General features: G+C 45.6%; 1 protein-coding gene across 2 annotated transcripts in view; it reads right to left on the bottom strand.

Annotated features, from left to right (window-relative positions):
• Positions 1 to 20,225, bottom strand: part of PROM2 (prominin 2) — a 352,175-nt gene extending 331,950 nt beyond the window's left edge. The window contains exon 1 of one of the 2 annotated variants that reach the window (XM_085634097.1): positions 19,673 to 20,225. In XM_085634097.1, coding sequence (XP_085490223.1) covers positions 19,673 to 19,943 — 271 coding nt within the window. In that variant the 5' untranslated portion in view covers positions 19,944 to 20,225. The remainder of the gene's footprint in view (positions 1 to 19,672) is intronic. The other variant, XM_085634096.1, reaches the window with a different exon arrangement.
• Between the last annotated feature and the right edge of the window lie 950 nt (positions 20,226 to 21,175).

The following is a 21,175-nucleotide window of genomic DNA, read 5'->3' as shown; positions in this document are numbered from 1 at the left end:
GGAAAAAAAGGGATTACAACTTTAACATAACAGGTGTATTTGTAAAGCAAATGATTACCCTTAGGTGTCCTGGCACTGAATAACGGATGTTTATTGTTACCCAACGGTACTCATTTTATTGACCGCAGATGGATGAAAGGCTGAGTGGACCCGTGGGGATTTGAACCTGTGACCATGAGGTCGAACACAGACCACTGCAGTGGCTGCTTTAGTCCACTGAGCCACCAGTTCCGGCTTTGAGAAGAAGACAAGTGGGGATCGGAGTTTCCAAGCTGATTCCTGTATATCTTCCATTGGAGTTTCACACAGGAATTTCAGAGGATTTCAGCAGTCCAAATCACGGTGTGACAGACCAAATATTTAATTCTCATGGCCCGTTAATTCCCGATGGCATCAATACTTCTTTACCTTTTTTACCTTAAATCATATTGTACAATGATCTGCAGAGTTATTTAAATCTGAGAAATAGGTTAGGTTCTCAATGGGGTGGTAATGAATCTATACTTCTACTATTGCAAGATAGTTCTTAGAACAGGCGACAGCTTTGTTGCTGCCAGGTGGGAAGATACCTATGTTGACGTTCTTTAACATATAGAATGGTCAGTCTGCACTCCAGGGCACAGCACCATAACTAACTTTCTGCTTCCATCAAAGATCAACAGGTTTGATATGCTTGGGCTGAAATGTCACCTACGTTTGGAAACGTATCGGCTGTAGTAACACACATGGAGCACAGAAACAGATCACAAAATATCATTGTCCATGGTGCCCCCACACTACACAAAGACATCGATTAGGAGTTTAGTTGGGGAGCAGCTACTACCCCTTAGGTGGGCAACCTGGCACTGCCCCTGCAAGCCCTAGTTTCAGCAGTCATCAGGGCAATTGCAGGATCGGAAAGTAATCTACTTAGCCTTTCAGAATCAAACAGGAAGCTGCTCAGTGGGAAATGGTGGCATGCCTTTAGAGGTTAAAGAGTGTGTGATGTCATTTCCACTACAGCTAGCTTCTTAGTGAACTAACAAACATGGCAGCAGAGAACCAATCCCCAGACTTACAGCATGCCAAAGAACACTGGCTGCAGCAGAATATTATATAGGAATGATATTTGTAAAAATATTTTGAAATGTCCAATAGGCAGTGAAATAGTAATGGTCATAAAGGTGATATCATGACCAAGAATCGAAGATAGACGTACCTGTCAAATAAGACTAGCTCTCCTTGGTGAAGAATATCCATCATGCACTATGCATTAAATGTGAAGTGCGTCCTGCGAGAAAATTACTCGGAAAGCGGCGCAGCTCATGACATCACCTTTATGACCATTACTATTTCACTGCCTATTGGAGATTTGATTCCATTTGCTTCTTTGATTGGACTGTTCGGTCAGTTCCATCCAGATGCCATAAATTGACATATGCGTTTGGCAAGTGCCCTTAACCAAGGTGCACCTTTGTGATTGGCTCAGGCGCCTTACACTTTTACTGCCCTGAAGAAGTCCGATGTCTAAAAGGACGAAACGCATTGGCTGATGTTTTGTATGAATGGGAAATACTTTAATAAAAGAAGAAATCAACATATGGATTGCATTCACATTGTTATTGATATAGTAGTGTTATATTTGACTGTAACATTTTCTCATTCTATACTTATGTTTGCTTGTCTGTGGTGCAGCTCCGACTCTGCTTTGTTGTTTCATATCCCCTTGTGAATGGGGGCACTTTTGGACATGAGGTGCATATGGAGAAGTGCACACAAAGATGTTCACTATTATGTGATATAAAATGCTTTGGTAATTAACTGTACGGGTGCTATATATGTGTTTTGGTCCACTGTTCATACTATAAGTTTTCAACAGAAGGGAACTAGCTTGTGTGCGAATGTGCTCCTTGTAAAACAGCAAAATGCAGTCGCTCAAAGTGAAGTTATCCAGTGGCTGAAGTGGGCTGAACCTTGCCCCCATTCTGTAAGCTGTAGTGGGTGGAAGCAACGTGTGAATGATGCACCAACAGACAAATGGATGAAGAAAGCTATCTGAAAGTCCTTTTAAAGAAATTATTTTATTTTTATAAAACACATTTTTAAATAAATATATATTTTTAACTAAATCAAAAGGTCTTGGCTAATACCAGACCTAAAAACAGTATCCACAAAACTTTTCCAGGAGTACATCTCGACCGTAAAAGCTTACCAGGGGTACTCCTTCAAAGGTTTGCTGATGAGAAAAATGTATAACTCAGCATCTGTGCGTGTAAGCACCATAGATGTCGATTTACAACTACTTTAGTGAATTGGTGCACAGCGTTCTTCAGAAGAAAGCAGAGGATATACAATCAGTGCAAGGCTGGCTGGAATACTAGTTTATTCCTAGCAGGCCATTAGCGCTAAGCAGAGTCAGTTACATGCCAGCCCACATTAATGTCATCCATTAAACTCCACGCCTGAGAAAACAGACTCATAAAATGAATGAGTCACAGAAAAATAAGGAACCAAGGCAGGTGACGAGAATGTTAACCTTTGGACTTGCAAAATATAGATTCCTGGGTGTGGTGAAAGAGCTGAGGAACTCCGAGTGCATCACCTGTGGCCTGGGAGAGGTAACCCCGTAATGAAGGAACAATGTCCGCTATGGACAGTGTACATGTGGCAGGCTTAAGGACCAACGCAGCAATGAAAAATGTTGCATGTCATGCCAGCAGAAAGGTACACCATGCAAACACAGCAACCATATCCAACCCCTTTCAAGTTTTGTTTTTTTAAGGGCAGAGATGAGATGAGGTTGAAGTCTTCCATGGATAAGCACAATTTCAAAAGCATTACTTATTTTATTTATTTTGAGGTTTATGTACTGCAGGCCACACACATTTGGGAGCCAGAGCCAGGGCAGGAATGGGAACCCAAAGCAGCCCTGGCAATTGTATTGGACCATCCGGGGGGTGTGTGCAAGTGTGAAGCACTGCTGCTTTTGTTATTGGGGGCTGATATTGTAGCACTGCTTCAAAACCGGCCCCCAGTACCAAAACTGGCCCCCAGCCTCCTGGGGAAACACCCGATGCCTGCTATTGGCAGTCTGGCCCTGGCCAGAGCACCAATGCTCAATTTAAGCTGGTAGCTGCTGGTGGGAGCGGCGCCACTTATTTTTCGGGACCTGCAAGTTTTTTTGTCAACTGAGTGCATGAGAGGGAAAATACACAAAACCGAAAGAAGCAGGAAGAGAAAGACAGCAAAACCGTTGCAAAGGGAGCTCCGGACAAGCTAAAGCAAACACTCTGCTTCCAGTGGGCGGGAGCTACCAAAGTATTCCCGCCTAATGTAAGCAGAGGTTTCACCTCTTTCCCCGTCCACAGACATGTATGCAGGGAGATACAAAAATCCAAAAGTTGGAGGAAGTTCAAGACGGCAAAACCGTTGCAAAGGGAGCGCCTGCCATGCTAAAGCAAAGACTCCACTTCCAGTGGGCGGGAGCTGTCAAAGTGCTCTCCCCTGATGACATGTATGCAGGGAAAGAGATGAAATGATTGCTCCTATGCAGAGGGGGCTGCCTTTTCAGCAGCTCAATCCATGCAGCAATGCCGCCTCACGCAAGAGGTGGGGAGCCGGCTGGGACCGTGGGGGCCTTAAGGATCCCACTGCGGTCCCGGGGAAAAAGAGCAGAAGGAAGCAAAATAAAGGACAGAAACGAGCAGAGAGAGGAAGAATAAAGATCAGCAATGAACAGAAAGAGGCAGAATAAAGGTCAGAAACAAGCAGAAAGAGGCAAAATCAAGGTAATCAACGAACAGAAAGAGGTGAAATAAAAGTGAGAAACGAGCAGAAAGAGGCAGAATATAGGTCATCAAGGAGCAGAAAGAGGCAAAATAAAGATCATCAATGAGCAGAATGAGCCAGAATAAAGGTGAGAAACGAGTAGAAAGATGCAGAATAAAGGTCAGAAATGAGCAGACAAAGGGAGAATTAAGGTGAGAAAGGAGCAGAAAGAGGCAAAAAAGGTAGGAAAGGGAGCAGAAAGAGGCAGAGTAAAAATCAGAAATGAGCAGAAGAGGCAGAATAAAGGTGAGAAACGAGCAGTAAGAAGCAAAATGAAAGTCGGCAATGTGCAGAAAGATGTAAAATAAAGGTGAGAAACGAATGAGCAGAAAAAGGCAGAATAAAGGTCAGAAACCAGCAGAAAGGTAGAATAAAGGTCAGCAATGAGCAGAAAGAGGCAAACATTACGTGAGAAACAAGCAGAAAGAGGCAGAAGAAAGGTGAGAAACGTTCAGAAAGAGACAGAATGAAGGTCAGAAACGAGCAGTAAGAGCTAAAATAAAGGTCAGTTACAGGCAGAAAGAGGCATAACAGAGGTTAGAAATTAGCAGAAAGAAGCAAACTAAAGGTTAGAAGTCAGCAGAAAAAGGCAGAAAACAAGGAGAAAATGAGCAGAACCTACTCAGGAAACAATTGTGGTTCGTGGCCCCCAACAACCTTCAGCAGGGAAGGAGAACTCATCCCCCAACCAGTAGTGCGCCTGGAGGCTCCTTTGCAGAGTGGTTCAGAAAGGGGAGGGGCCTCTGACGAGGTCTCAGCAATCCCACGATGGGGGACTTGCTTGTGGCGACAATAGGGCTTCTTGGCCCCCAACGATCCTCAGCAGCCAAGGGGAGTTCATCCCCCAACCAGTAATGCACTAAGAGGTGTGTTTGCAGAGTGTTTGAGAAAGGGGGCGAGGCCTCCGACAAGGCATCAGCAATCCTGCTGTGGGGGACCTACTAGTGGTAACAGGAGGGGTTCTTGTCCCCTAACTACTCTCAGCATCCAAGGAGACTTCATTAGGAGTGGCGTAGCAATACTCAGCCGGCTCACGGAACTCCACGGATTTTGGCTGAGTTTTTCATTAACTCCACGGAGTGAGACTCAGCAAGCTCCGCCCAGGCCTAGCAGAAGGAGGAAAATCAAAGGTCAGCAATAAGCAGAAAGAGGCAAAATAAAGGTCATAATTGAGCAGAAAAAGGCAGAAAAGGAGCAGAAAATAAGCAGAACCAACTTGGGCACTCATGCACCCACTCACAGAACAACTCAGACACTCACACAACCACTCAGACACTCACACACCCACTCACACACTCGCACACCCAGTAAGATATTCACACACTCACTCACTCACCCACTGAGACTCTCATGCACTCACTCAGACACTCACTTTCAAAGGTTACAGGTTGCAGTTAGGAAACAACATTAAAAACCCGTAGAAATTCACTGAAAAAAACAAAGGTTACAGGGACATTATAGTTAGGAAATAGAATTTAATAAACCTTAGAAGTTCACTGAAAAATCCTACGGTTACAGCGACATAATAGTTAGGAAATATATTTTTTTTTAAACCTTAGAAATTCACTGAGAAAACCAAAGGTTACAGGGACGTCTAGTTAGGCTCAGATTTCACTCATTCAAAACCAGAGAAATTCAGCACTGATATCTGTTCTGGTAGAGTTGGGCTTTACTAAAATGAAAAATAAAAAAAATTAATACAGCATTCTATGAGCAGAGTAGCTAAGGCAAAAAAGGAAAAGGCAATCACATCACATATGGTAACCTGAGAATCAGTTGCACAAATTGTGCCAGATATATTGGAAGGATGATAAGAATGGTATCAATATTCAAGATGGAGCATGAGTAAGAGTCACACATGGGACCAGGAGTGTAGGGTTATTCAATACATTTCTTAGTTGTAAACAAAGGACAACATCTATGGCTGTGCTGGTAAAGGGTTACAGTGGAATCAGACCCTGTTGGTACTGGGGAGGGAGGGGGTGGATTCTTCTTTTTCAATTAGTGGTAAGCTGAATTGAAACTTCCAGTAATTTCACACGCTTCTGCTAGTTTTTTATGCGCCTCCCCCTAATTAACAAGAAAACTAAATGTAGACAAAATTCCCTACAGAACAAGAGTTCCTAATTCTGCGGCGTGAGAAATGCACAGAAGAAGAAATTCTTGGAAGTCCCACACTTTCAGGAGCAGGGCAATATAATTACCTTAATATAATTGCAATGGATAATTACAGTGTCTGGCCCTCGGCACAGCATCAAAGCAAGTTCCCCAGCAGGGAAGACTATGTGTTGCACATGGCTCAGAGTCAGGGCCACTGGAATTATGCAGCAGTGTTGTATAAATTATGCGGCACGAAAAGGCAAACTATACAGCGTAATTCCGCCCATTTTGTGATATCATTACTTCATTATTTTGCCATTTTTACACCCGGTAACACTGTCTGAGAAAATATTTCTTATTATTAGTACCAATTTCACACCCAAATACCACAATAAGCAATGGAAAGATGGCTAATCAATCATTGCGTAGGGCCTTCCGGTACCCAGGAACACGGGTCACTATGCTTTAAGTAACATTTGATCCGTTTGAGCTAGAGACATTTCTTATGTTAAAATATGTAGATTATGCAGTAGATGATGAATTATGCAGCAAATGTGTCAAATCCATAACTATGCACAAGTCACTGCAGTTCAGAATCGCATAATTGCAGTGGCCCTGCTCATAGTGGGCCAGGAGGACCAGCAGCCAGGCATTGCACATGAACGTCCCTGCTGGGCAAATTCCTGTGAAGCCAGGGCAATGTTTTCTAATTAATGCAATTATCATCAAGGTAGGTACATTGACTCTCAACATGCAGTTCTCCTAGAAGCAACTGTGTTGGTCTTCCTTTTTTTCTGCCTGTGAAGCAACAGAGCAACTCTGATTATGCTTGGCAGGTGGGAAAAAATTGGAGAATTTTTTATGTTTCAAAATTCACCCGAATATTTTGCTCACCCATTGTGGGAACACACCATAGTGGCCACATATGCCACTGTGGATCCTGCCCACAGTGGGAAATAAATGACAAGAATATACTTCCTTTGCGACATTGAGCTTGGTACCACATTTCGAGCCTAACCCTGTTATCCATATCATCAGGATCATTAAATATGTATCAATCAATGTGGAAGTCTTTGGCAGCAGTATAGCACTGATTAAGGACAGGAGTCAAGGGATACTATTCAGGATCGTTTGCAACAAGCTGGTGTGAAAAGTTTTCCAAACTTAGGAGGGCCTGCAAGTACCACATTTGGATTGGAGGTCTTTGGAAGTTAGAAGGGATTAGAGTGAAAGGGAAGGAATTCAGCGATGGAGGACATCATTTCGAAGTCAGCTGCCATTGAGGTGCTTAGAGCCCACCAGTGTGCACCGTATTAAAGACAATAACCAGGGATCAATTTGATAATTGTAGGCAGCTGTTGTCTGGCTTCTCCAGGTTGAGAGTGACCAAAGTCAGATTTTGTGTGCTATAAATTTTTTTAAGTCTGGTGTTTTCAGCTCTCTTAAAGATCAGGTGAGTCAATGTGCCAGACGGAACTATGTTGTCAGTGAGTTCCAAACATTTGGGCACAACCAGGGAAGGAGTGGTTCAGCGTTTTTTACTTCTCTAAGTTTGTGTTAGAATTTGGGTTACTAGTTGATTGAGGTCTGTGCCCAGGCCAAGCAGCAATCACATTCCTAGTCAGGGTAAGGCACAAGCAAACCCCAAATTAACCTGTGCTCAATCCCCTGAGAGCTTGGCACAGAGCACTCAGGCTTAACTTAGAGGCAATGTGTAAAGTATTTGTGCAACACTTTAAACAGTAAATCAGTGAAAACACCACACAAAAAGATCCCACGCCAGTTTTGAAAAATAAGGATTTATTTAATAAAGACCAAAATTACAAAACTACAATTAGTTGAACCGAAGATATTACATTTTAGAATTGTAAGTGAAAATAACACTAAAAAAGCACATAGAGCCATTTAGGGCTATCTAGTCGCACCGGACCGGTCCAAAGTCACAAGTTCAGGCCGACCGCAATGGAGCTCGGGCTGACTACGGGGACCTAGTTAGGCCTGCTGAACAAAGTACCTTAAATCCTGGTTGAGGAGCCTTGTGTGGGTCAGTATCGAAGATGTGCTGCATGGCCAAAGCAATGCATTGGTTCCGAAATGCGAAGAAGCTGCGAAGCAAGGTCCTGATGCAACATCATCAAGGATCCTGCTGACAGGACTTGCGATGCGAAGTCCTAGCATCAGGGATGCAGCGCAAAGTTGCCAATGCGTCAGTTCCGAGCAGCTGCGAGGTTGCAATGCATAGTCCAACATCATCGAGGCTTCAATCGATAACAGATGAGAGAACCTGGGCTGTGGATGCACCGTGCCATTGGGGCGATGTGTCCGGTCCGAGGACTGTGGGGGCAATGCAGGTCTTTGCAACGGTTCCAATCCATGCAGCAGCAGCGATGACGCAGTTCTGCTGCAGGATGAGCCACTCAACCAAGGAGAGCCACTCAGCCAAGGAGATTCATCAGTTCTGCCTGGGGGATGGGCTGCTCAGCAGAGAAGAGGCATCATTTCCACTGGCAAGCACTTTTGGCCCACTTCCAAGGGTCCAGTACTGGGATGGCACCACTTGGAAGGTTATACTCATATATGGCAGAGTCCAGGTGCAGGTGCAAGGTTGCTGGAAGCCTGTTATGTTCCTGAGGCTTCAGACCAGGATGTCAGACAACTAGCCCTTGGAGTCACTCTGAGTTCTGGGTTCAAGAGATGTGGGTCCAGTCTTTCTCACTCAGGCAGGACAGCAGCAGGCAGTAGGTCAGCAAAGCAAAGTAGGAGCCCAGCAGAGTGGCAGTCCTTCAGCAGCACAGCAGTCCTTCTTCCAGGCAGGGCAGTGCTTAATTTGAGCCGGAGCTTTCCGGTGCTGAGCACCGGCATTTAATTGGCTTCCGGTGCTCGGCACCGGGACCTAATTGTCAACACCACACTTAGGGCAGTCTGCCACAAGGTGGAGCTGCTCATGTAATTTAGAGATCAGCAGATTGACAGTTGTTTAGGAAAACAATATGCATTAAAAAAATTACTAATACCTGCCTCCCCAGCCATTCCTTTAGCTTTGGGGACCCAGAATAATCTGAACGGTCGCATTTACATGCGAAAGAGATGGTAAGTGGTTGTTTTTGCAGCGATGACAGGGGTCATGGGTGGTGCAAGCTGCAGTGGCCTCCTGGTCAGAGCCCTGACACTTAATATTTTACAAATTAAGCACTGAGGCAGGGTATCCACAGGTCCAGAAGTGTACTGAAGTGACGGTGTCTGAGGTCCTTCCTTTATACACAGTTATGCCTCTGAATTGAGAGTAAGCTTCTAGAGGCATGCCTTGGAAGTTCACAGATGCCTGCCTTGCCTACCCTGGCACCAGACTAACTACAGGGGATATGCAGGACACAGCCTATTTAGGTGTGGGTGAGGCTGGGCCCAGCTCCTCTCCACCATCCTGCTTGTGGTAGCACACTTAGTCACACCTAAGCTCTCACTGTGTGTGGCTGTCTGGGAGTAATACACAAAGTACGACTGCCAACTATGCCCATTCTTGTGACTAGAGACAGGATGCAGACACCAAACGGCTAAGGCAAGAAAATACCAACTTTCTAAAAGTGGTATTTTCAGAATAACAATTTAAAATCCGACTTCATCATAAATTAGGATTTTAAATTAAGATTTCAGAGACACCTGGTCATAAATCTTCCATACTGTGCAGCTAACATGCCTCCCTGTATTTTCCCTTCAGTATCTGCTACAGTACCCATAGGAATTATTGCACTAGCAAACCACACGCCTTCCCTGTGCTCCATTCCTCTCAGCAATGTGCATATATGAAGAAGGGGTGTGGCCTTCTATGAGTGACAGGTTGGCACCAGGACTGCCGGGATAAATAGTAGTACATATCTTGTCTTTCTCCTGTTGCTGCACCAAGTGATTGAGTTCTCGGATCAATTATCGGCTTTGGCTCCATCCTGCTGGATGTCATATCCTAAGGAGAAACCTTAGGAAAGTCAGCCTGTTGCTGTTGCAAAAGGAATCCTATAGTATGGCCCTGGGGTATTCTCTCAGTAGTCTATCACAAACCAAACCTTCTTTTCTATTGTTTTAAATGGCCACGAAGCTTCCAAAAATTGCTTTCTGGAAGATCTTTTGTCACCAAGTCAGGTATGGTTTGAACAGCTCGACCCACTGAAAGTGCTGATGAGTTAAAAACACAAATTCCAGTTTTGATGGAAGTAGAGAGGGAGTCAAATGGATTCTCTAGCTTACGAGCAAATAAAGGTTGGGTCCCACACCTAAGACATTGGCTGCTGCCTGTTGGGATTTGGGATCTGGCGTCCAGATCTATAAGTAACACAGTTTAGGGAGTCAAATAAAGAATACAGAATACAGGGTGTGCCACACAATGTGTCCTTCATATCGTTTTCCTCTGGAACGATAGACTTGCAGCTCAGAACTTACTTCTGGTGAACTCCTACAATGGCATGATTCATTTTAAAGGTGGCATTAATTAATTATTCTTGCATCCTCAATCTCCCCAGCATCAATAATGAATACATTCATCTTTTCGACAAATGTTCGTCGACCTATCATCCCACCGTCCATGTAGGCCTTACTGTGACTCTGTACATGTATTCTGCACATGCCTGTTGTTGGTCTACCGCGGCATCTAATGCACGTGTCTCTGCAATGACCAGTGTGCCAGAATTTGGAATACTTACAAGCGGCCCATTTTTCTTTACTTTTGCACAATTTTTGAAAAATGACTTTGAGAACAAAGCTCACGACAGTCGACTTGCTCTGTAGATTGGTGAAGTTTATTAATAAATAATTAATGAGCATTCACTGTTTTGTTAATTCAAATTAACATTTCATTGGCTTCATGTGAATTTCTATGACTAACCTTTCAGCAATGTGCCCCAGTTCACTATAGGCACTGCTGCTCTTCATAAGGGAGTCTACTTCCAGTGCATTGGTTTCTTGTAGCACTGAATGGATTCTTCTCGAGATCGCTGCACGTGGTGGCACCAATCTATGCAGCAGCCCGGCTGTCAGGAACTTTGTTATCCAGGTCATTTCGTAAAAACTGTCCGCAAGTAAACCCAAGAAGCATATTCCATGCTGTGCCGTGCTTGTAAGTTTACCAGAGTCTAGCACACTCTTCCTTGCACAGACCAGAGTGTGCACGTTGGCCAGTAGCTCCAGCACAAACAAAGCAGGTTAGGTTCAACCAAACCGTGGGAGTGCTTCGAAAGAGCAGGGTACCAGTAGAGTAGCAAGGATGCCCTGGGTCCTGATGCAAGCAAGAAAAAATCCCATTTGACTGCTATTGGGGTGGTAAAATACCTAAATTATTGGAGTTCAATGGGCACCTCCTGGATATGGGCCACAGTGCTACTGAACCTGCTGCACCAGTGGTAGCTGCTCCCCTGCCGGATTGTCTCGCTCATCAATGCAAGGGTCCCCCCAAAACGGAAATCTTGTACTTCCCAGAAACACTCTTTGTCACCTCTGAGACAGAGGAGACCCCTATCTGGTCTCCCCACTCCAAACTCTTTTACATGCTTGCGGCTGTTTGCAAAGCTCCACTATTGGGGGGAAGTAGCTGCACCAATAAGGAAAACATCACCCCGATGAATTAAGTACAGTTACTTTTGCTCACAAGGATCATTTGCTGTGTATTGTTATTAATAAAAGAGAGTTTTCACAATGATTATAATTTATGTGAACAATCTAATGATTGTGAACAAAAGAGGACACAAATGGAAAAGTAGTCACCATCATCTCCCGTGCATCTGTCTTGAGCATTTCCTTTAGCTGGTCGTAAGACATAATTTTGTTTGACTCCTGAGTGCAAGATAGAGGATTGATGCTGTCACCAGAATTGACAAGGACAGCACACCCCATACCTCATCTTCCCATTGACTGTCTGGTTCGTTTATGTAAGGTTTTCCTGTCACGCAAGGTCTTCTGGAACTGTCCTTTGTTACCTCTGTACCCAGTCCTTCATGTGCAAACGAGGAGAGTGGTTCCCCACTGCCTGGAGAGTGCACCACTCTATACCAACATTTCTATTTTCAGGGCCCAATACTCTCCGTTCGGGCTGGGATCAGCGTCACCAATGCACACTTTCGGTTCTCCAGACATTGTCAGGTTGTGCAGATTTAAAAGTGACAAGTGGACTTGCTTAGCAGTCAGAGCAAGATCCCAGAGAAGGTCCTGCCTGGGCCTTAGGGGGGCCACGCTGCTTATACCCCCACAATGTTCAATTTCTCTGGGGGTGGTATAGTAGGATGACCACCTCCTATGTGAAGGTGTTTCCTTCCTGGACTCTGAGCCGTTGACCCAATGTCACAAGCAGCTTGTTAATCACACATGGGATCTGATTTATAAGCTCTTGCCGCACCCACGCCATGAACAAGGAGATGGCCCATGATGTCTGATTAAATTCCCGCTGTAAAGCTTAATAGAGGAGAGTTAAACCAGACATACAGTGATTTTACCATTGAGCAAGTTTTCCTAAAAGTTGCATGAAATCTGTCTGTTGTACTCTTGGTAGTGTTGCGATCGGTTTCTGATGGCCAACTGTACATCAAGGGTGATGCATGTTGGAAGACAGGCTGGGTTTCAGATCCCTTTCAAATGACATTGCTCCTTGTTGCCCATTAGCATCTGCACATTGTGAAGAGAGTTTCTCGATCACTGAGATGATCATGAACAGAACAGTGGGAGGCCGATTTGTTGAGCAAAGGATCGGTAGACAGATCAAGTCTTCCGAGCGAGGGCAAGGATCCTTATAGTTTCTGAATTTTGGATTAAGAACAGTACACACACACACTGTTTTGACTCATTGTATTGCTTGTGATACTTGTAATGTAATTTGTTGAGTGATTTGTTACTACTTTGTTTACTTTTTGCTCTCTATTTTATTAAAGTGTTGTTTTATTTAAGGACCCGCGATGTCTGGACATTCCATCTTTAATCAATTTGCAATAACTGTGTTATACTGTGTCTATTTTTAATCTTTATACTGCTTCCTTTGAGCTAGGCCGTGACTGCTTTTCCAAGCTAATCAAGAGAATCAAGGTCGCTTGGAACACTAACTTTCAGTCTCAGACCACATATCCGGCTTCTTGGTTAGCAGGAAAACATATTTGAACTACCATTGTGTTCCTAGAACATAACCCAATTGAGAAAACGTCTGATAGTGTGCACGGGTATCTGTGTGACTTTTGTCTTTTATGCATGGTTAGCTCTATGTTTGTGTCTTTTGTGCTTGGGACCCTGGCCAGGTACTGCTGCCCAAAGCTGCTGAGCAGTGGTGGCAGCCATAGCGCTTCCACCAGTGAATCTTAGTTACAAGACGCCTGGTTTCCTGCAGCTTCTGGGAGCCACTATTGTTTCTTAACTTTGCAGCCTTCAAATGCAGACACCTTGGTATATTTTTTTTAAAGTATGCAAAACTCCAAGTCAGTACATTTTGCAAATCCGTACAACTCTTATCGTGCAACACACTTTGCAGGCATTGCAAGTGGAAGCATAAGTGTGTCATAGCCAAGGTTGTCCTATGGAATTTCTGAAAATTTTTGTGTGCTATGGGCAAAGGGAGTGGTGAGTTGTAGAAGCTGTTTAGGCAGGTTCGTGATGGATTAACCTATTGATAGCAGTGTGCAGAGCAAGGGATAGGGATGTGTGCTGATGCATGATGGTCATCTCATTGGGGAGGAAGAAATCCTGGGTTAGAAAAAAGCTTGCTGGTGCTTAGGGCTGTTATTATTCCAAGATGGTGCCTAAAAGGAAAACATATCACTTGTCCCAATTCAAGATGGCGGGCGTGCATTGCAGCGCTGCTTTGGAGCTAGTCTCCTCTGGTGCCTAATTCAGTTAGATGCCTTCTGGCCTCCTCCCAGTTTCATCTGTACTTCACTATTTGCTCCTCCTCTGACTCCTGCTGCTAAGCCCCTGCAGCGTCCCTACCCTTTAGCAGTTGAGCACCTGACTCTGTTTCTTACATCAATGCAGACTGGTCTGACGGCAGGGGTAGTGGTTTCGAAGCTGAAGTAATTCTTTTTTCACACTTGGTAGTGGTATTTTATTGACGCTTCTTGTTTTGTCCTCAACCAGGCACCTATTTGAATCCACATGGTTCCTTCTACTGAGTGCTTCCTTTAGTAACCTCTGTGTGTTTAAGATATTCAAGGTAGCAGCAGGAAAGAGAAGACCTCGTCTCTTTCCCTGAAAAGGGGGGTCCAGGTAAGAAATACACTGACAGCAACATGGCAATCTTTTCACCAAAATGCCAAAAGCAGAGGACTTGAAATCACGTGCCCTGTGATCACTAATCACATCACCGGGTTGACCTCTTGTCCTACCTTTTCCTCCTACCTGCCTCCTACTTGCCACAGATGGGTATGAGGTACACAGGACAGAGAGTAAAAGGGTTCCACGAGCTCTCAATATTTTCTTTCCCTTCCACACTTTTCATGAGCCCTGAGACCAGGGATATCAGGAGCAGTGCCCGTGGCACCCGAAGGTAGGCCAGTGGTAGCAGCGCATCCTCCTGGATGCAGAGGCAGCTACTGCAACCCCTGGTTATCCTTAAAGACTCAATGGCCTACTCAGGCAATGCTCAACTCATCTCCTGCTACCTCGAAGGACACATTATGCCATTCAGCCTCGCAGATCACATGGGCAATTACATACATCAACCCAAGCCTCATTCGGAACACATTGACTCACACTGAAGACTGTTGTTTGTTTATGATGTATACATATATTTTATATGTTTATGGACTGGTCCATGTGAGCTTAATACTAATAGTGTTCGACAGAAGTGGCTTCATGTAGAGTTAAGTTGTAATGGACAATCTTCTCTTTTCTGGAGAAAATACTAAACCTGGTTCAAAACCCTCCACAACACTATTCCTGGGCTGGAGATAATACCACTGATTGTTTCTCCTGCAGATTCCTATTAATTGTGTTATCTTGGTGCGGCCAACCACACAATGAAAAATGTGTGCATACATATCTATGTGTTTATACACAATGTATGCAAGAATACGAAAAACGGGCCAGGACACCAACATCATCTCAATTACACATAAGCAAAATATGAGTATTCCAGGATTGGCAGTGGTGTAGCAAGCGGGGAGTGGGGGAGGACAGTGGCCAAGCCCCAAAAATGTTTTGAATTTTTCATAACTTTCTGATTTGATAGTGGTCCCCTGGACCACTGTCTATTTGTCCTAAAACTTTTTACAATATTCACAAAGGAGATGTGTTCTATAGGAAAACATTTACTTTTGTGAATGGGTTACCACCACAACTTGGAGGCCAATAACATTTCACTGGTTTACAACCAGAATAATATTTGCAAAACATTGATACAATGCACACCGATTTGGTATTTGGAAAGGACGCCCACAACAAACCCTTTCCCAATTGCAAAATCGGTATCCAGTCGCAATCCTATTTTATGAGTCGGTAAACCTTCACTAGCTTCTGAAACTGAATTCATAAAGTGCAAAGACCATTTTTCGTTCATATGGCTCCAGGTCTCAAGGATTTCCTGAAAAAAAAGAGCATCAGATATGGCAGTAGAGCATGTCTTGCAGTCTCCATGAGACACTCCTCCTGATACTTTCCATCCCGATCAGAATCAGTAAGTGCATTCCTGTCCAATGGAATAGTCCCATGTAGGATGGGGCATGCCATTATAACTACTCTCCCAAAGAAGCCAAAATCAAACCAAGACCTCATAAACTTCCAGACAATCACCACACCTGTCTCACAAAAGTGACGCAAAGTCTTTTTTCCCCAATTTACTCTCCAGTGCAAAACTTTTTTGGGACTGGAAATTCACTTGAAAGCAATGCAAAGCACCGCATAGAGCTACTTTTCATTACATACCGCCAAGTGGACGTTCCATGGGTAGTGCATGGGCGTTTCCATGCAGCCACCCATGCTTTTTGATGTAAAACCCTATTTACTAAAAAAAGTAGACAGAGTTATGCGTCGAAAAATAACACCCATTTCAAATAGGCACTATGAAGGAGAAATGCTTTTATTTCTCCTTTCTTTTCCGACTTTGCATCTGTGCTGCACAATACAGCACACATACAAAGTGGGAAAAGTTTTAAAGTTAGCCTAAGAATTGTATGTTGTACTGGAAGGCTACCCTTCCAGTACAAAGCCTATGCTAGACTTAGGGAGACACGCTTGCACTATGGTGTTATGGTGTGCGCGTGGCGCACGACTACCTGATTTTGTGCCGGCGCTAAAGAGAGGGGAGGAGAGTGCCATATCTCTGTAAATGTGACGCTCTCCTTTTCACGCAGCGCAGCCATTTTGACTGCTGCGTGACAACTTGGTAAGTAGACTCTACCTGGGCGTAGTTCGCGAAGTAGCACTACGCGAAGCTACGCAAAGTGCACTTTGCACTACGCGAGCTACGCGTAGCACTTCGCGAACTGCGTAGTAGCCTGTTCGCACTGTGCAAGATGCTGTTTTCAATGATTGCACAGTGCAGACAAGCATAGATTTTTACTCGAGCAGCAGCTTTCTCAACGCGGACTGGTAGTTTCTCATCACGAGCGGTCGCAAGCATACGTGACCACTCGCAATGAGTAACCTGACCTCCCCGCGTTGAGAATCTCGCCGGGATGTTTATTTTCCACGCTCGCGATCGGCAACTTGATGTTGCTGATCGCGAACAAGGAAAAAGTCTCGCCGGGATGTAATTTTGCTTGCTCGCGGTCGCCAACTTGATGTTGAGGACCGCGAGCAAGCAAAAAATGACCGCTGCACTACGCAAAGCTACGCTACGCATGTTTGCACTGTGCTACGTGCAAATTCGTGTAGTGCGAAGTAGCGCAAACTTCACAAACTACGCGAGCGTAGAGTAGTGCTTTGCCCAGGCTTAAAGTAGACCCCTATGTGCCAGACTGATTGTTGGGAAATCTGAAGCTGAACCCCCTTGACCAACCCCCATCTTACTGACCAAGCTACGCCCCTGAAGATAGGATTCTCTATACTTGTTCTAAGTGCATCTGCCCGCGAAGAAAAGGCACTCTTACTGTTACTGTTAAAATTGTATGCAATATCTCATTCAAAGCAAATAAATAAATAGATTTTAAGGCAAGCTTCAGTCCCTACTTTTACGTAGCAACGTGACTTGTATTTATTCATTCTATTTCTTTTATGCGTCATATGCGTGCAATAAGAATAAAACAAACTAACCATCACCGTCGCTTGCCAAGATCACACATGTATAAACTATGCGCACTTTGTTGTGATTAACCCATTCGAAGGTTGCACAACACTGGGCGACACGTTTGTTTTCGGTCATGGATCGGCATCAGCGTTTCGTCGTGTTTTGGCACAAACATATATTTGCATCTGATGAGTTTCTTTTTTATCTATATGATAAAAACATTTTATAATGAACACCCAGCACTCGATGAAACACGCCCTCAAGCACGGGGTCCTCGAGCGGCCTGGGATGTTTGTTTCTTCGTGGATTCGATTATTCAGGACGCTTTAACCCGCTCACTACAACCCCATTGCCCCAACCAGTGCTTACTTTGAGCCGGTGGTTGCCGGTGGGGGCCACCGCCACTGATTTTTGGGGACCGGCTTCTATTTTCCCACCTCAGACTGACATTTACCAACGGAAAGAAAGCGGGAACCTGCGAGTGTGAGATACTCGGGCAGGGAGTGGCTGGTGGTGGATTAAAGACGCATGGGGTGGATTTAGGACTGCAGCCTTGGCATTCGGTGCATCAACATGTAATTGTACCACCCGAGGCCTTCTGAGCTGAGCCCTGGGCACGGCACTCACTCTTTCACAACATAAGCCCTGGGCCCAACGACCTCTTACACTGTAGGTATTTCCGGGGCATTGCGCCGCGAGCACCTTTCTCTTCCGCTCCAGGTATTTCCCTCCTTTCTCTTCCATGCCATACATTTCCAGTTTTCTGCCTCCATAACCCGTTCTTTCCCGTATGTTGTAAGACTGCCTATGGCATAGGAACCAGGGCCAACTCTCCGCGTCTTGTGATGCGGGTATTTTTAGGTTTCGCTATAGATAGCCTTAGCGGTCTGAGAGAGGCCACGTGACCTCATGGTACCGAGGCTTTAACAAGCACATCTGAGAACTAGAACGTGGAGCGCCATTGGCTTTCGTGTCCTTCTCATGCTTTGCCTTTCCTAGGATGGGCTATGGTACTTTGTGGCTGCTTACATTGCCCTATTTTTGTTCCCGTTGAATTTGGGTGATGGGATCAAGGAGCCCCCAGAGCCGCTTCTGCCTCGTATGCTGGTGCTATTCATCCTGAAATTGCATCCGGCGGCTGTTTCTTCTTTCAATGTTGTTATTCCCCTTAACATTGCCCCAAGTGCCCATTCCTGCCGTGCATGCTGTTGTTATTCCCCCGTCATAGTATCTAGAGCATCCTTCTTTGGCTTTGTTGTCATTGTTCCTCTTGTCATCACTTCTGCAGCCTTCAGCCTTCAGCCTCCGCCCCATGGTGTCATTGCACCCACAGTTCTTTTCTGCCTTTTACACTGCCATTATTCCATTTGTGAGTTCACCAGGCTACTTTCTACCTCTTACAACGTCAATAAGTGGATTTCATTGCATTTAGAAACGTCATCCTTCCATCCAAGATTCCCTTGTCACAAGAGTTTTTCACAACTGTGATTGTAGAGCTTAGTAACTCTATCTTAGCCTGTAAGAAGACTCTTGACAATAGCACCAGACCACAATTTCTTTAGGTACACTGCTAGTATTTCCCATCAAATTAGATCTAAAGGTCAGTGTATCCTCTTAATCTTTAAGGATTCTCCTGAGATAGGATCTAAAACTTCCTTCCTTCCTACAAACTGTAAGAGTTTCCTGAAGCACTTGATCTAGAACCCAGTATCTGCTCTTAGCCTGTAAGGATTCCCTTGCTGGGGTGGATTCCCTATGACACTCGTTTTCCCTTCCTTACTGTATATCGCAAAGATGTCTCATAACATTGGATTTGGAGCCCAGCATTGGCATTGTGACCTGTTAGGATTCCCTTGAGAGCGAAGTTTCTCGTGATGTTGGATCAAGAGCCTAGCAACTATTTGCTAGCCTGTAAGCAGGGCCGGCTTTAGGGAGTGCGACCGGTGCGGCAGCACAGGGCGCCGGTCTGTGGAGGGGGTGCGAACCTCAGAAAGGGGCCCTGTGTTTAGCAATAACTTATGATAGGAGAGATGAGGGGCACTTCTGCCTGGTGGAAGTGAGAGAATCCGAGAAAGCGGTCATAGGGCATGGAGCGCCAAAAACGAATACGGGCGCCACCAAGCGCTAAAGCCGGCTCTGCCCGTAGGAACTCCCTTAACAGTGGAGCCAGAGCTCCCTTCCTTCCTTTGCACTAGAAGCCTGTCCCATGACACTGCTTCTGTACCCCAGCACTGGCAATGTGACCTCTAAAGATTCCCTTGACAGCTGAGCTTCTCGTAACATTAGATCTAGAACTTAGTATCTGTTTAATAGCCTGTAAGAACACCCATGAGACTGGAGCCAGAGGTCCCGCCTCCCTTGTGCAGTGCAAAGATGTCCCATGATACTGGATTTGGAGCCCAGAATCAGCATCGTGACCTGGAAGTGATTCCCTTGACAGCTGCGTTTCTGGTGACATTGGCCCTAGAAGTTAGTACCTGTTTAATACCCTGTAAGAACACCCATGAGACTGGAGCCGGGGCTCCCTCCTCTACTGAGCTCACTCTTTCCTTTGCTTTGGAACACAAAGTGTGCCTCTCTCACCTGATGGCAACGGGTTCGGCTGCACAACATCCAGGAACAGGCGCACCATGCTGTAGAGCGACCCCCAGGTGGCAGACTCGGCGCGCGCTACCACAGGCACGGTGGAGTTGGCACCAAGGTCAGTGAAGTGCAGCACCTCCGCATTCTGTGAGACGACACACTGCTGGCCTCGGACTGGACCCAGCAGGGACATGGCGGCAGCCAGGAACAGGCACTGAAGAGGGACTCTCCGGGATCCTTCCCGCCATCCTCCAAATCCAAGGGGCGCCATGTGTGAGAAGCAGCAGTCCCGGAGGAGAAGTGCGGCGCAATCCAGCAGCCCGCAAAGACACCCACAAGCATCATGTGGGGAGCTGCGGTGACGGATGGGAATATGTCAGCATGTGTCCCTCAGGCTGGGCTGACACAACCCATCGCCCTCCCCGTCTGGGTGTATCTCCTTCCAGCCGGCCACCGCCTACCGTCGGCCTGCTCTGCTGCTGGGATGGAGGCGAGGACAGGGGTGGGTTCAGCCATCGCCTGCTGTTCAGCGCGGAGAAGCCTGTTAAATCCCGAACCTGACGGGCCGGTTTTGTGAGTGCCAGGTAAGGATAGGCCCATCGCCTGCGGCGTTGGGATGAGCATCCTCGTCATCCCTTCTTACTCAGCATCGCGGGCGGGTACAGATGTGCAGTGCATCGGATACTCTCCCAAAGGACACGTATTCACAGCACACGCACGCGGGCACGGACCCACCCACAACAGGAGCGTTTTGCGGGAAGCCAGGAAGCAGCCATTAGCTTTTCGGACGTAACGGTCAGAGCTGCCGACTTTAGAACTGGGGTATCAGGTTCAATCCTCGGCGTCGGCTCAACATCCTGTGATTCTGGGCATATCGCTTAATCTTTCCGTGCCTACCTAAATATTAAAAAACTAAAGTATCTTTGGATAACATACCAGGTTCTCATGTAAAGCGCTCCACCTTCCGATCGAGTTCGGGCTATATTAAACTGCAATAAAAAAAGACAATGAAAACTATAGCCATATGCAGGTCTAGACCCTTGAACATCTCCTGGGCTCCTAGCAAATGGAAGCTAGTGTGCTGCCTGGGGCTTAGAGCCAGGGGCCTAGCCATTGGTGCAGCAGGTCTACTGAGGCCCAGAGGCCAGAGGGGCCCACCGAACCATGATTATTGCTGTATCATATAATTCAGACAACAGTCAGGGGACATTTCTTTTCTTGCTCTAGGGCCCAGGAGACAATTAAAGTGCATTGAGTAGCCATGGCACTTAGAGCAGAAGGGGGCAGAACCTGAGTAGCCATGGGGCTTAGAACAAATGGAGCAGGCAATTGGGAGTCAATTGGGAGCCAAGAACCAGAGTAAAAGATGAAGCATTTAGAAACCAGGGGACTTGGAATGCATTGACCAAGCAATTAGGCGCCATGACACTTTGAGCAAAAGGACCAGCTATTGAGAAGCTATGGGACTTACAACAAATGGACACAACATTCTTTGAGTCATCA

Source organism: Triturus cristatus, chromosome 11 (assembly GCF_964204655.1).
Source record: "Triturus cristatus chromosome 11, aTriCri1.1, whole genome shotgun sequence".
Classification (NCBI taxonomy): Eukaryota; Metazoa; Chordata; class Amphibia; order Caudata; family Salamandridae; genus Triturus; species Triturus cristatus.
Note: the sequence above shows the minus strand (reverse complement) of the source record. Positions and strands in the feature narration are given on the sequence as shown.